Source organism: Sus scrofa, chromosome 17 (assembly GCF_054392235.1).
Source record: "Sus scrofa isolate SSC_HxYL_T2T_F1_AM1 chromosome 17, Sscrofa_HxYL_maternal_Yorkshire_Landrace_v2.0, whole genome shotgun sequence".
Taxonomy (NCBI): Eukaryota; Metazoa; Chordata; class Mammalia; order Artiodactyla; family Suidae; genus Sus; species Sus scrofa.
The window spans coordinates 45,401,655-45,416,767 of NC_139399.1; the positions used below are offsets into that span (position 1 = coordinate 45,401,655).

The window sequence follows — 15,113 nt, forward strand, 5'->3', positions numbered from 1 at the left end:
AGGCACCAAAACTTTTATTAACCCACCATCTTGCTCTCTTTTAACATTATAAACATTATATAAACATTATAGACCAAATTAACCTTTTTGACCCAGGGTTGTGATAGGAACCATCAAGTTATGATGTGGTGGCAGATCTGTGTTGCTTTTATGTCTCTCTGGCCCCTCTCAACCACTGGCTGTCACTTCTCTTGTCCTTTCTTGGCTATCCCTTAACAATATATTCCAACCCCTGTAAAACAGGGACTCAAAAGTACCAACCTCAGTGTTCTGAGGTTTAAGAGAATGCCAAGCACTAAGCCAGGCTTTCAGGAGCATTCAAACTCCAGCAGTTCCTCCACACCCTTTGACGCGGCTCCTTCTCATCTGTCATGGGCTGAAGAACTTATGAACCTCTAAGTCAAGAACATGGGTATAAAGTCCATAGGCAAGATGAGGGCCTGGATGGTAAAGTGCATGGGCTTTGTGACCACCACTGCCAACTCTCAGCCTAAGGAAGGAATGGCTGAGTGAGCAGATCCAAAACTCCCAAGCTCGTGGTTCCCTGTGGGTTACTCCCGTGTACCTCCACTGTGACCAGGGCTTGAGGAGGGACATCTCACCTCCCAAAACCAGACTTGGAATAGTATGAGGGATGCAGCAAAGGCCAAAGACTGAGTGATCAGCCCCAGGGAGTCTATGGGGGACATTATCAAACCAATGTCAAAGTTGGTGCCATTTGCTCTTGGGGAGGAGAGGTGGGACCCAGGCAAGGACAGCAACTGGAAGGCAAAGGGCTGGTCTGGTTCTCAATAGCGGTAATGATCAGGCTTGAAGGGGCCCTCACGAGACATGCCCAGGTACTGGGCCTGCTTCTCAGTCAGCTTGGTCAGCTTCACGTTCAGCTTGCCCAGGTGGGCTTCAGCCACTGCTTCATCCAGCTGGGGAGAAAGAAAGAAGTTGGAATCAGTGCCGTGCTCTGCATCTAGCCACCAAAAGAGGCAGGAACAGTTCAGTTCTGATATCTGGCAAGTGTTATGCATATTACCTCATTCTATCCTCACAGCCAGCCTCCAGCAGATGTGTGGTTTTTGACTGCTCAGCTCCCCTTCCTGAAGAGGGAACCAGGCCACATCCTCCCCTCCAAGTAGCCCTGCTGGGACCATCAATTATATCTCCTTTCTCACCCTCCACCAACCTAAGCAGCAAATGCTCCCCTGGAATTTATCTATCGACAGGACACATTTTCATGACAGGGGCTCTCAAGATTCCTAAACAGGGAGGCTATCAGTATCAGCTCACCAGTGGTACGTCTACTTGACAAGAGCAGTGACTGCAGTGGGGTGGAAAAAGCCAAGAAACAAAGACAGAGCTCTGATGGCAATAAATCCCTAGATCCAGTGTCTGAATGTTAGCCTCCTCCATTATAGAACCAACGGAGTCCCTTATAGATTATCTTGATTGTGGTTATTTCAAAATACATCCTTATATGTCTATTTCAAAATAATTTGTATGTCTATAAATTCATAAAACTCCTTCCTCCAAGAGGCAAAGCCGAATTCCTTACCCTTCGAATGACTCAGTTCTAATGAATAAAGCAGAACTGATGGTATGATGGAGACTAGGTCCTAAAAGGCACTTCAGCTTCCTCCTTGCTCCCCGTGGATCTAGGAGAGGCCAGCTGCCATCTTGAGGGAACTCAGGCAGCCTGTGGAGATACTCATGTGGCAAGGAACCTCCTACTAACAGTGACGTGAAATGGATCTTCCAGTTCCAGTCAAGCCTTCAGATGACTGCAGCCTGGCTGACATCTCAACTGCAACCTCATGAATTAAGCTGCTCTCAAATTCCTGATGCACGGAAACTGACATAATAAATGTTTACACAGCAATAGGTATACACCAGTTTGAACAGGGTTTCTATCTCCTACTTGCCACTAAAAGGATCCTGATCAGTAGAAAATTGCCATCTCCTTTTACAAATGTGGAAATCTAGGCTCAGAAAGATAGAAAACTCGCCCAAGGTCACAAAGCTAGCTAATGACTGAGCTAGGATTTGAACCCAGGGTCCATCTGGCTCTAGAGCCTATAACTTGTCTCAAGTTACAGTCTCCAAGGCAGCTTTGAGGACAGGTAACAGAAACCAAGGAGGACAGAAGCTGCGTTAGGTAAGGCCAATTTCTAGGTCTGACCAGTGCTGAAACACATAAAGGGAGCATGAAAAGGAGGGTAAGGGGCTCTGAGTGAGGCTTTCACTTTCCTGGTGTCCAGCTCTGGGTGGGGCCTCTCTCTACTCCTAGGAGCCTTTAACCCCACAGCCCAGCCCAGAGCTTCATGTCTGCAAGTGGTTTCATATCCACTGTCTCATTAGAGCATCACAAACACCCCTACAAAGGAGGGCAGGATTTATTCTTCTTTTTAACAGATGAAGAAACTGGGGAGAGGCAGTCAAAGGCAGAAGCAGAGCCCAGCCCCAGGTTCATGTCAGTTCTGGAAGGTCTCTAACACCCAGCATACGCACTGAATCCTCCCCTTCACTTGGCCTGGAACATAAGGTGCATCCCGTACCCAGAAGGCAGTGTGTCATAATGGTTAACAACTTGGATAGATGAACCTGAGATCGGCTCCTGGCCCAACACTTTACAGCTGTGGGGGCAAGTCAACCTCTGAACCTTAGATTCCTCGTCTGTAGGATGGATCTCTCATAGCTGTTACAAAGGTCAGTGGTAATCAGGAGTGCTTGGTGCAAGTAAGTACCTTAATAAATGGTGGCTGCTCTGCCATTATGGTTAACTAAGGTACCCAACCCCTTACCCATAGATCACATGTGAGATAAGAAGCCTGTCCCCAACCCATGTCTTGGCAGTGATGGAGGAAGCAGATAAGGATGGAGCCCAGTGCTGGAGTAGGAGGTGAGATCTTTGCCTTTTCACTTTCCAACCTTGGTCTCCCTTCAAGGGCCTGCCCAATTTCTCACCTTATTTATAGCCATGTTTCCTCCAACTGATATCAGATGAGGGATCAAGTGAAACTTTTTTAACCCCACAACAAGCATGGGGACCTGGCAGACTGCGTAGGGCAGGATAGCCCCTTGAGGCCCTGACAGGTAAAACATCTGGTCAGGCAAGACAGGGCCTGAGGAAGATGAGGGGGAAAGGAGTTGGCTGGCTCTGAGGACAGACACGCTGGCCTCTTGCTACTTCTTATTAGTTGGCAGAACCAGCTTTTCAAAGGGTGGGAGAGACTCCATCTCAGCCCCTCCAGCAGCCAAAGGCTGAAAGCAAGAGCTACTTTTACCACTGGCCAAGAGGGAAACTAAGGCCTTGTCAGGCTAAGCAGCAAAGCCAGATTCACTCGTGACACTGGCAGAAAGAGCCAGGACCAAAATATAGCATTCTGACCCCTAGGTCTGGGCACGTTTCATGGGGTGTTAGGACAAACACTGGGTGTGATGTCAGAGGATCTCACTGTCACGGTTATGCTGACCACACACTCAGGGCATGTCAGATGCCTTGTTCGGTGTGTTAGTGACCTTATCTCATTCCAAGACTACAATCCTGCAGCCCAGAGGCTGCATTTGGCTTACGAACTTGTCCAAGTTGACCTACCTGGTTATATTTAAAAGTCACATATTTCACACAACAGTATTATCTGGCTTCTCTTGAAATGTCAGAAGCCTGGTCCAACAGGCCCAGGTTGATGACAAGCAGCCAACCCCTTCAGCTGGCGCAAGTGCAGAGCAGTCAGTTCCTACCCAGTCTATTTACCTGCCCAATCCCTGTGGGCATGTGGGTTTGTCACCTGTGATCTAAGGAAATCCTCTCAATCCTTAAAGGAGATGCTATTACCTTCAGTTTACAGATAAGGAAATGGAAGCAGAGAGAAGTTAAGTAACATGCCCCCATCATTCAGCCTCTAAGATTAAGATTCAAACCTGGGTGTGTCTCACCCCAAAGCCCATGCTCTTCTCACCACCCAGCCCTGACATTCTGGAAGTTATTCCCTGCTTTTGGCCTCAGCTTTCTCCTCTGTTAAACAGAGAGAATGATTTCTGCCCTGCGGAGGACCCCGTGAAGATCTTGAAGAGGGCAGAGAGGTGAGCATTTATGAACTCTGGCAAGCCCTGCATGGACAGCCCAGGGTGGACACATGACCCTTGGCCAGGGGTGGAGGTAGGAACCCACCTTCTTGGGCAGGAAGTGGACCCCGACAGGGTACTTGTCTGGGTGGGTCCACAGTTCAATCTGTGCCAACACCTGGTTGGTGAAGGAGTTGCTCATCACGAAGCTGGGGTGGCCCATGGCACAGCCTAGGTTGACTAGCCGGCCCTCGGCCAGCAGGATGATGCGGTGCCCATTCTTCAACAAGTAGCGGTCCACCTGCAAGTGGGCAGAGCAGCAATAAGGGCTGGTAGGGCACTGTCCCCAATGTCTACTCCATCCTCATCCTACCCTCTTGTCTAGCAGGCCTCCCTGCCTCCAACAGTGCCCGTCAAGGGCCTAGACTACCCTAGAACCATCTTCAGCACAAGGCCTGGCACACACAGTAAGAGCCAATTTTTTTTTCTTTTTATGGCCACACCTACGGCATATGGAAGTTCCCAGGCTAGAGGTCAAATCGGAGGTGCAGTTGCCAGCCTATGCCACAGCCACAGCCATGCCAGATCTGAGCTGCACCTGCAACCAACGCCACAGGTTGCAGCAACGCCAGATCCTCAACCCACTGAGCAAGGCCAGAGATCAAACCTGCATCCTCATAGACACTATGTTGGGTTCTTAACCCATTGAGCCACAATGGAAACTCCAAGAGTCAATATTTATTAAGCAACTCTGAACTGCAGACCTCTTAGATCTGCTGTGAGAATTTAAAGAGCTGCTATGTGCAAAGCACTTAGTTTAAGTACTACTGATTAGTTACTGTTATTATTGTTGTTGTTATTATTATTGGCAGGTGCCCCAGGCTGAGAACATAAACAAAACCGTGTGTGTGTGTGTGTGTGTGTGTGTAACTATGTATGTACATGTGTACGTATAATTTTATCACACTTAATCCTACTAAGAGCCCTATGATTTAAGTACTACTATCATCCCCATTTACAGATATAAAACTGAGGTTCCCTGATGGCATAGTGGTTAAGGATTCAGCATTGTCACTGCTGTGGCTCAGGTTTGATCCCTGGCTGAGAACTTCTGCATGTCACAGGTGTGGCCAAAAAAAGAAACAGAAAAAAACCTGAAGTTTAAAAAGGTAACTCACTTGTCAGAGCTACACATTAGCAAGTGGCTGCAATTTGAGCCTGGACAGTCTAAAGACAGGCTCCATGTTCTCGATCTCCATGCTTATTTAGTAAAAAGCTAAATACAATGGTGCAGCCTTGGCTGCACATCAGAATCATGTTGGGGATTTAAAAATGGGAATGCTGGAGTTCCCATTATGGCTCAGTGGTTAACGAGCCCAACTAGTATCCATGAGGACATGGGTTCGATCCCTGGCCTCACTCAGTGGGCTAAGGATCCGGCGTTGCTGTGAGCTGTGGTGCAGGTCACAGATGCAGCTCGGATCCTGTGTGGCCGTAGTTGTGGCTGTGACGTAGGCTGGCACCTATAGCTCCGATTTGTCCCATAGCCTGGGAGCCTCTATATGCCATAGGCGCGGCACTAAAAAGACAAAAGACGAAAAATAAATACATAAAATAAAAATGGGGGTACCTAGGCATCACTCCAAGACTTCAATGTAAGTAGCCTTGAAACCAGGCCCTCTTCCTCCCCATCCACTGCCCAGGTTTGTCAGACCTCTGCCTCTGCCCTCCTTGGTGTCCAGCCCACGAGCACGCCCCACCTTGGCACTCCATCCGCTATCCCAGCTGGCAGGGCTGGGGCTTCTCACCTGGGGCTTGATGTTCACCTTCTCCACTGCGTTCTCGTTCAGCCACTTGACATCGATCTCCACGTCAAAGTGTCCGATGTTACACACGATGGCGTCATCTTTCATCTGCTCAAAGTGCCTGTGGGGGAGCCCCAGCCAGTGGCAGGCTGTGAGGGACAAAGAGCAGTCCCAAGTGTGCCCCCTCCCTCACTCCCTGGACCCACCCCACCTGGCCCCTACCGGCCGAGGATGATGTCGATACAGCCCGTGGTGGTGACAAAGATGTTGCCCTCCTGACAGGCCTCATCCATGGTGGTCACCTCATAGCCTGTGTAGAGACAGTATCTGTGGGTCACCCAGAGTGGCTTCCCCCTCCTCTGGCCCCGTGGCTGACAGCCGACCCTCGCCCTATCATACCCTCCATGGCAGCCTGAAGTGCGTTGATGGGGTCGATCTCCGTGATGATGACGCGGGCCCCGAAACCCCTCAGGGCCTGGGCACAGCCCTTGCCTACGTCGCCATAGCCCGCTACCACTGCCACCTTGCCCGCAATCATCACGTCTGTGGCCCGCTTGATGCCATCTATGAGGGACTCCCGGCAGCCATAGAGGTTGTCAAACTTGCTCTGAAAGGAGAGGGGGCAAGGGGGCGATAGGGCAGGCAAGGCCCCAGGGCCTCAGACCCACTCTCAACATCTCAGCCTTGTGGGCCTTGGGCTGCTGATCACCTCCCAGGATTTCTCTGGGACCACCAGCTAATGTGTTCATATGCTCTTTGCCCTGTTCAGCCCCAAGACTTTCTCCCTAGCCCTTCTCTGCCAGTCCACGTTTCCTGAGGATCAACCACGAGGGACTGCCCAAAGAATCGGCTTCACTTTAAAGTTCTCGCTGCCCAGCTCTGAAGATCACTATGTAGTTCTTTGCCTCTTTAATGCACTTATTACCGTCCATCTACAACCCCTTCCCCCCTCAAATGAGGGCTAAGTCCCTAGCCTGCAGCCTTCCAAGGGGACTTTCTTCAGGGCTTATTCCTGAGCTGCACTGGGAACCAAGACTACAGCCATCACTGTCCCACAGGCTCACCTTGGTGACAGAGTCATTAACGTTGATGGCAGGCACCTTCAGGATCCCGTTGGCCTTCATCTTGTACAGGTTGTGGACTCCCGTTGTGGTCTCTTCAGAGATGCCTCGGATGCCTGAACAAGAGGGGACGGGGAGAACCTCAGGCCAGAAGGGGCTGCCCAAGGGATGGGGTGGCCTCTGGGATGAGACCCCAAGAGAGAGCCCACATCTCAACTCACCCCATTTCCTCATCTTTGCCTCCTAAAACCACTCTTTTTTTTTAGAGTCCTGTCTTCTGTTACCTGTAGCACAGTCTACTCATCACCTAGGCCAGCATGATGATGGAGGTGTCACCACCATCACCAGGCCTAATGATTCTACCTCCCAACAGCTCCCAAACCTTCCACTCCTGTTATCACTGCCCAAGTCCCTGCCATCATCATCACTTGCCTGGTCTCCCAGCCACAATCCATCCTCTACACAGCAGCCATTTTTTACATGTACATTTTCAGAGAAGTCTTTCAATACCATCCAGTTACTTCCCTTTGCTCTAAGGGTCAAGCCAAAACTCTTTTCTCTTAGTCTATTAAATCTTCACACACTTGATCTTCATTAATGCTCCAGCCACATCCTGTAATTCTCCCCAGTGAAGAAAGGTGCCATGCTAACTTTCTGTTGCCCAAAATGAACAGTCTCTCCTTTCCCGCCTCAGGGCCTTTGTATTCACTAATAGCATCCCCTACTTTCCTCCCCACCCAGCTTTTAACAAACAAAGCTGACTCCTCCCCTGACCTGGTGGTTTTTTTTTTCGTTTTTTTGTTTTTTCTTTATGGCCACACCTGCACTATGTGGAAGTTCCCAAGCCAGGGACTGAATCCAAGCCAAAGCTGAGCCAGACCACAGATCCAACCCTCGCCTCTGCAGGGACCCGAGCCACTGCAGTCAGATTCTTAACCCACTGCACCACAGTGGAAACTCCCCTGCCCTGGTCTTACACTTGCCCTTGGACCACAGCATCTCAGCCAGACCTCCCCTAGCCATCCCAGCTCACCTGCTATCCTCCTATCTTCCATGGAATCTGCTGCTCGAGGCACTGAGTGTCCTGCTGGGCCTGCTACTTTCTCGTGAGTAAGCAAGTCCCCATTTACACCACCAGCACCCAGCCCACCCACTGGGCCAACTCACCTGACAGGAGCTCTGGGTACTTGGTGTGGACGAGGTTGGTAAGGTCACCACCATCATCCAGGATCATGTTGAGGGGCCCATCCTTGAAGTACAGTGTCTGCTCAATGCACCACAGATACTCCTCGTCCGTTTCACCCTTCCAGGCATACACTGGAGAGTGAATGGCACATCAGGGTCTGGCCGTCCCCACTGGCACCTACTCCAGGGAACCACCTGGGTAGAGCCAGTAAGATCTCCCTCCTAATTTCCATCCCCAGCCACCCCCAGCCCCTCTGAGGTCCCAGCAGTGCTAAGAACACAACTTGGAGCAAGAGAAATCTGAGTGTAAATCCTGGTTCTGGTCTCACCAGCTGTGTGACTCTGGGCAAATCACTTCACCTCTCTGAGCCCAAAAGTAGGATTGAGACAGAGGCCAAATACAGACCCCCATATATAGGTATCTGGAAATAATTATTTCCTTTCCTACCCTTTTCTGTCTGGGCTCCCAACCAACAGTGACCAGGGATCCTACCCACAATACCCACTGCTGGGATGGGGGTGTTACAGAGGCAGGGAGCCACATTCAGGTGGCCCCACAAGACAGGACCCAAAGTTCATTCTGCACTGAAAGGACTTAATGACCCAGCAGTCTCTGTGGTAGGTTATCCTAGGGAAAGTCCAGCTAAAAAATTACTAATAGCTGCCACAGCTGCCACTATATATGGAGCACTTTCTTTTTGCTATTTTTTTTTTTTTTCTTTGGGCCGCTCCCACGGCATATGGAGGTTCCCAGGCTAGGGGTCAGATCGGAACTGTAGCCACTGGCCTATGCCAGGGCCACAGCAACGCAGGATCCGAGCCGCGTCTGCAACCTACACCACAGCTCACGGCAACGTGGATCGTTAACCCACTGAGCAAGGGCAGGGACCGAACCCCCAACCTCATGGTTCCTAGTCGGATTCGTTAACCACTGCGCCACGACGGGAACTCCAATATATGGAGCACTTTCTCGGTGCCAGACGTAACACTAACTGCTCATGCCCCATCTCATTTTTCACAGAAACCCTGTGAGGCAGACATCACCATCGCCATCATTTACAGATGCCCAGAGAGGGGCTAAAATGTATCCAGGTCACTCAGCATGAACTTCCAGAGCAGGCATCAGAACTCAAGAGCTCCTGACTGCCAGCCCAGGCTCCTCCCATCATGTGGTACAACTCAGACGCAGGTGTAGGGCTCCCATGAACCTCCTGCGAACAAAGGACACCTGCCAAGTAGGGCCAGCTTCCCTTCCCCAAACTGGAGCCAATCATTTTTTTGTTTTTTGGGCCACACCTGCAGCATATAGAAGTTCCCAGGCTAGGGGCCGAATCGGAGCTGCAGCTGCTGGCCTATGCCAGCTGTGCAGGATCTGAGTTGCATCTGTGATGTACACCACAGCTCACAGCAATGCCAGATCCTTAACCTACTGCACAAGGCCAGGGACCGGACCTGATATCTTCATGGTTACTGGTTGGATTCATTTCTGCTGAGCCATGACGGGGACTCTGAAAATGGCCTTGAAAACAAGGCCTTTTCCAGAAAAAGGCTACGGAGCCCAAACAAGACTGAGAAGTTGGGAACATGCTGCTCCAGCCTTGGTCAGTTTCTGGAAAGGTCCTCCCCCTCTCTTTATGTGTGGCTGGTTAGAAGGAACTATGAACATCCTATTTCAGCACCATCAGAGCTAACCACTTCCCTCCCCAAGCCCAGGGACACATGTGACTGTTTCTTCAGCAGCTTGTGAGAAAGTCCTTCCGCTTTAGTCCTGGTCCTTTCCCAGTACCCTAGACCATCAGATCCTGCTCAGTGGACCTCTGGGCCTCTTTTTCTACCCAGTATCCCTCCCTGATTCTTTTGGAAACAGATATACATCCTTCCTTTAAGGAATTCTCCCTTTTCAACATCATGTGGTTCCAATCATTGGATCAGCCCTTCCTGGTCACATAGACTTGAACTACGCCAGTAAGTGCCTTCAGTAAGATTTTAAATAACAGCTAGGACAGGAGTTCCCGTCATGGAGCAGTGGTTAACCAACCCGACTAGGAACTATGAGGTTGTGGGTTCAATCCCACAGCCTTGCTCAGTGGGTTAAGGATCTGGCGTTGCCGTGAGCTGTAGTGTAGGCCGCAGATGCGGCTCAGATCCCAAGTTGCTATGGCTGTTTGCTGTGGCTGTGGTATAGGCCGGCAGCTACAGCTCTGATTAGACCCCTAGCCTGGGAACCTCCATATGCCACAGCTGAAGCCCTAGAAAGACAAAAGCCAAAAAAAAAAAAAATTCCCCCTTTGTCTCACACAAGTGCATGGCCCAGGACCTAAGTTGGAATCCAGGCAGCACCACTTACTGTATGATCTTGTGTCAGGCCATCTGGCCTCTTCTGAACCTCTCTGCTCATAGTAACATGGGAGTAATAATACTCATAGGCAGAGGCTGAGAATACAAAAGGAAACAAGCCACAATAATGACTGTCCAGTCAAGTAGGATTTCAGGGATCTGTGCAGCTCAAGAATTAAAACTGGAGTTCCCGTCGTGGCTCAATGGTTAACAAATCTGACTAGGAACTATGAGGTTGTGGGTTTAATCCCTGGCCTCACTCAGTGGGTTGGGGATCCGGCATTGCCGTGAGCTGTGGTCTAGTTTGCAGACACGACTTGGATCCCACATTGCTATGGCTGTGGCGTAGGCTGGCAGCTACAGCTCCAATTAGACCCCTAGCCTGGGAACCTCCATATGCCATGGTAAGTGGCCCTAGAAAAGGAAATAAACAGATAAATAACAGCTGGGACAAAATAGCTCTTTCCAATGGGTCACTAGGCTAGGATTCTATGGCCATGACTCCTCTCCCCTGCCACAGGGAAGCCTGTAGTAGAAGAAATTAGTGAAGCAAACAGAAAAGCAGAGCCCCTTGATACATTCCCACATCCCCCAGCAGCAAGCAGGACTCACCTGGAATGCCAGCCTTGGCAATGGCAGCTGCTGCATGGTCCTGAGTAGAGAAAATGTTGCAGCTGGACCACCGCACCTAAAAGAGCCAGCAGACTGGTCACAGACTGCTCAAGTCATGGGACAGGAATAAAAGCACTGGAGGACTTCCAGTGACACAGAAGAATCTGACTAGGAACCATGAGGTTGCGGGTTCAATCCCTGGCCTCACTCAGTGGGTTAAGGATCTGGTGTTGCCTTGAGCTGTGGTGCAGGTCACAGACACAGCTTGGATCTGGTGTTGCTATGGCGGTGGTGTAGGCCGGCGACTGTAGCTGATTTGACCTGAGAACCTCCACGTGCCATGGGTGTGGTCCTAAAAAGCAAAGAAGAAGAAGAAGAAGAAAGAAAAGAAAGAAAAAGCACTGGAGCTAGGGGTGAGAGGCTTGGCTCTACATCCAGCCAGTTCTGCAACCATAGGCTGGGGATATTGGTGAACAGGTGAGAGCCAGAGCAGTGACAAGACCCAACTTATGTTAAAATCTTGCTCTGTGCTGTGTAGAGGGAAAGGGGTCGACAAGTTAAGAAGCTGTTAAGAGTTCAGACCAGAAAGAAATGCAACTGCAGCAGCGGAAGTGATGAGTATATTTTGAAGGCGGAGCTGACACGATCTGCTGTTGGACTGAGAGAGAAAGAGGAGTCAGGGATGTCTCCAAGTTCTTCAGCTGAGAGAACCTGTAAGGCTGGAGTCTGCATTTGCTTACATGAGGAAGACTGCAAAAAGAGGAGTTTGTTTGGACATGCTGAGAATGTCAATTAGATCTCCGAGTAGAAATGACAAATAAGCGGCTGGATATACAAGTCCAGAGTTCCAGAGAGAAGTCCGAGGTAGTAGTACATAATATCATATATGTACTATATGTCTATATATACATATATGTCTATATACCATATAGACAGTATTTAAAGCTATAAAATCACCAAAAATGTGAGCGCTGGAAAAAAATTACAGGTCCAAGGACTGAGCCCTGGTGTACAGTGTTGGTTGCTTTGGCCGCTCTGCCCTGCTCACTATTTGGAAAACGCTTGCTGAGATTCCCAGAGAATTTGGAAGAACGGCACTCATTGGTACACATGACCCAGGCAGAACCAATCAGAGCTCGCCATCCTTCCAGCAGCTATGATTGGCCAAGGGCAGGCATGTGACTCCTGAAGGGCCTATGAGAGCCAGACCTTAAACGGACCACTGACTTGAGTTTTTCCCACCGGAGCTCATCGGCCAGGAGAATGTGAATTGAGAGCAGTCAGACACCATCTTGCCAGTGAAAGAGAAAAGCTGCAGAACAGGCACCACAAATGGGGGGAGGGCTACTGTGACAGGGCTGCAGCTGGAGCCCCCGCTGGGCCTGACCGGGCACAGGGCTGGATTTCCCCGCTTCACAAGGAACTGCTGCTGCTGGGCTCACCTCAGCACCCAGGGCGACGAGGGTCTCAATGAGTACAGCTGTCTCCACGGTCATGTGCAGGCAGCCGGCAATACGGGCGCCTTTCAGTGGCTTGGAGGCGGAATACATCTCCCGCATGCGCATCAGGCCTGGCATCTCATTCTCTGCGAGGTCCAGGGCCTTGCGTCCCCAGGCGGCCAGGCTGATGTCAGCTGCAAGGGCAGGATGAATGGGAATTTGTGAGCCGTCTCATCACACCAACCACGAAGCACCAGCCACTTGGCACTCAGCCACTTGTGGACTCGAAACATGAGGCTGGGTAATCTGGTTGCTGCCCTTTCTCACTTATGCAACAAGGATTTTTGGAGTCAGGGCAGTCAAAAAAGAAAGACACAGTCCCTGCCTAACTGCTGCTTATTTAAAGTCTTGTGGGAGAACACATTTAATCAAAGAATCACACAGGTACACGACTATTACAACACAGGTAAGTGCTCCCTTGAAAAATCTATCAACCTATATATACCTTTTTGTGGCCACCTGCCAACCTCCTCCCTCCCTAAATATTTTAGCTCCTGGCTCTCCACCTTCGGAGTCATCACTCCTGGTGACTTCAATACCCATAAATTATATAATCTTAAACTGAGCACACTTCTTTAATCTCCTTGAAGATATAAAAATGCTCCTCCACTCCTAATGTTTCTTTCCACATGGACAGAATTCATTTGTGTAACTAACACTCTTAGCCTCTCTGCCCCAGGGGAGGTGGAGTGACTTGTCTAATTAGTAAACTTTAGGAGTTCCTGTCATGGTGCAGCAGAAACAAATCGGACTAGGAACCATGAGGTTGAGGGTTTGATCTCTGGCCTTGCTCAGTGGGTTAAGGATCCTGCGTTGCCATGAGCTGTGGTGTAGGTTGCAGAAGCGGCTGGGATCTGTCATGGCTAGGGCATAGGCTGGCAGCTGTAGCTCCAATTAGACCCCTAGCCTGGGAACCTCCATATGCTGCAGGTGCGGCCCTAGAAAAGCAAAAAAAAAAAAAAAATTAAAGACTAATTAGTAAACTTAGGAGGAATAAACCAGACACTCACAGTTCAGGTCTCCCTTGTTTTGCAAGCAAGCAGCAGCCAGCCTGCCTGCAGAAAGCGTGTTCTTCCACACAGTGACCTACCCAGGCCCGCCTTGCCTGTAACTGGTGGGTTAACTGCTGAATTTGGGGGTTCAATTAGCACGATCATCCTCTGGCTTCAATGTTATTAGTCATCCCTTAGTACCTACAGGGGACTGGTTGCAGGAGCCCCTGTAGATATCAGAATTCTCAGATGCTCAAGTCTCTTATATGAAATGGCATAGTACAATGAATACTACTTTTCTAATAATCTCTCCCTCCCTCCCTTGCCACACTAGCCCAGTCTCAAGGTCAGTCCCTAGGTCAATGTTTGCAAGCATCCCTGGTCAGGGTCATCCGGCATGCTTATAAATCTCCCTCTGGGCAATCAAATTCCAATCTAGGATGGGGCCTGGGACTCCTGGTGATTTTTATCTTTAGGGGAGCTTAGATCCTGTCAATCACCCACAGGGGTGGTGGGTGGGAGGGAAAGGACTGTAGAGAATTTAGTAATAACAATAATAAAGCTAACTGAGTCAGTGTACCTCCTACTAGACATCTAAACAAACTTCAGGGATGAAATATCCCCCCTCCATGGGAGGGATTACTCCCACTATGCCTCAACATATACCCCTTTCAACCCCCTACCCCACCCCTGCCCACCTAGGCAGGCCATCATCCATGATACTCTCCCTTGGAAATCTTGATTCCAAGCAGCCTTCTGTGGCCACGTCCCCATCTTTCCACCCCTCTTCACCTAGAGCCCCAATAAAGCTGCAACCAGTCAGATCATCCATTAATCCTACTGATTTCCACTGTCCCTCACCACATCCTTCATGTTCTCAACTTCTTCCACAGTTGAAGGTTCCACTGTTCCGTCTACCCTCTTGTCCTCTAAGAACTCCCACCCTGGTTAAACCCACCCCTCCACTGTACCCAAGTCATTGAGCACAGCAGGGGGAAAATGATGATCTCTAAGAGTCTCATTTATTAGGACCACAAATCTCAAGGGACACTGCAGCAATTCTACCACATCTTAGTAAATTTACCATGTTTTCTTCCCTCTCCAGACCTCTAACATCTTTCCTTATCAACTGATGACTTCACAATTCATTGAGAATTCACAGCTATGCTACTTTCCCTCCATGGAATTCACTAGTCCTCCCCATGTGTAGTTATAGACCAGGCATTCTCACCTTACAATGCACAGAGCTGTATCTGCTGCGTGGGCCTGATCTCATAGACTTCACTACTCCACTGAAACTGCTCTTCTCAAGGCCTAATCCCCATAACTAATAGTCAACTATTTATGTTCATGTCTCTCCCCTGCAGCACGAATAGCACTAATTACTCTCTCCTTCTGAAACCCTTTCTTTGCTTGGCCTCTATTCCTGTCCTTCTGTGGTTTCCTTGCCACCTTCCTGGCTCCTCTTCCTGTAACAGTCTAAAGTTTGGAAGCCCTCAGGGCTCCATCCTCTCCCTCTTCTCTCCTACTAGATGAGCTCACCCTATTTTATAGCTTGAAATACCT

At 49.7% G+C, this 15,113-nt stretch overlaps 2 protein-coding genes across 3 annotated transcripts in view; one reads left to right on the forward strand and one right to left on the reverse strand.

Moving 5' to 3' along the window:
• The window catches only part of AHCY (adenosylhomocysteinase), an 18,295-nt gene continuing 3,182 nt past the window's right edge, over positions 1-15,113 (reverse strand). Inside the window, exons 2-10 of the mRNA NM_001011727.1 lie at positions 12,499-12,689; positions 11,057-11,132; positions 8,090-8,239; positions 6,926-7,038; positions 6,261-6,468; positions 6,084-6,171; positions 5,865-5,982; positions 4,163-4,357; positions 1-920 (exon numbers count right to left, since the gene is read on the reverse strand). Of these exons, the coding sequence (NP_001011727.1) occupies positions 789-920; positions 4,163-4,357; positions 5,865-5,982; positions 6,084-6,171; positions 6,261-6,468; positions 6,926-7,038; positions 8,090-8,239; positions 11,057-11,132; positions 12,499-12,689 (1,271 nt within the window). The 3' untranslated portion in view covers positions 1-788. The remainder of the gene's footprint in view (positions 921-4,162; positions 4,358-5,864; positions 5,983-6,083; positions 6,172-6,260; positions 6,469-6,925; positions 7,039-8,089; positions 8,240-11,056; positions 11,133-12,498; positions 12,690-15,113) is intronic.
• The window catches only part of LOC146395273 (uncharacterized), a 23,928-nt gene continuing 21,124 nt past the window's right edge, over positions 12,310-15,113 (forward strand). For both annotated transcript variants that reach the window (XR_014832207.1, XM_085003651.1), the window contains exon 1: positions 12,310-12,961. Coding sequence is in view for 1 of the 2 variants with exons in the window: in XM_085003651.1 (XP_084859777.1) it covers positions 12,787-12,961 (175 nt within the window). In the remaining variant the exon portion in view is untranslated. The remainder of the gene's footprint in view (positions 12,962-15,113) is intronic.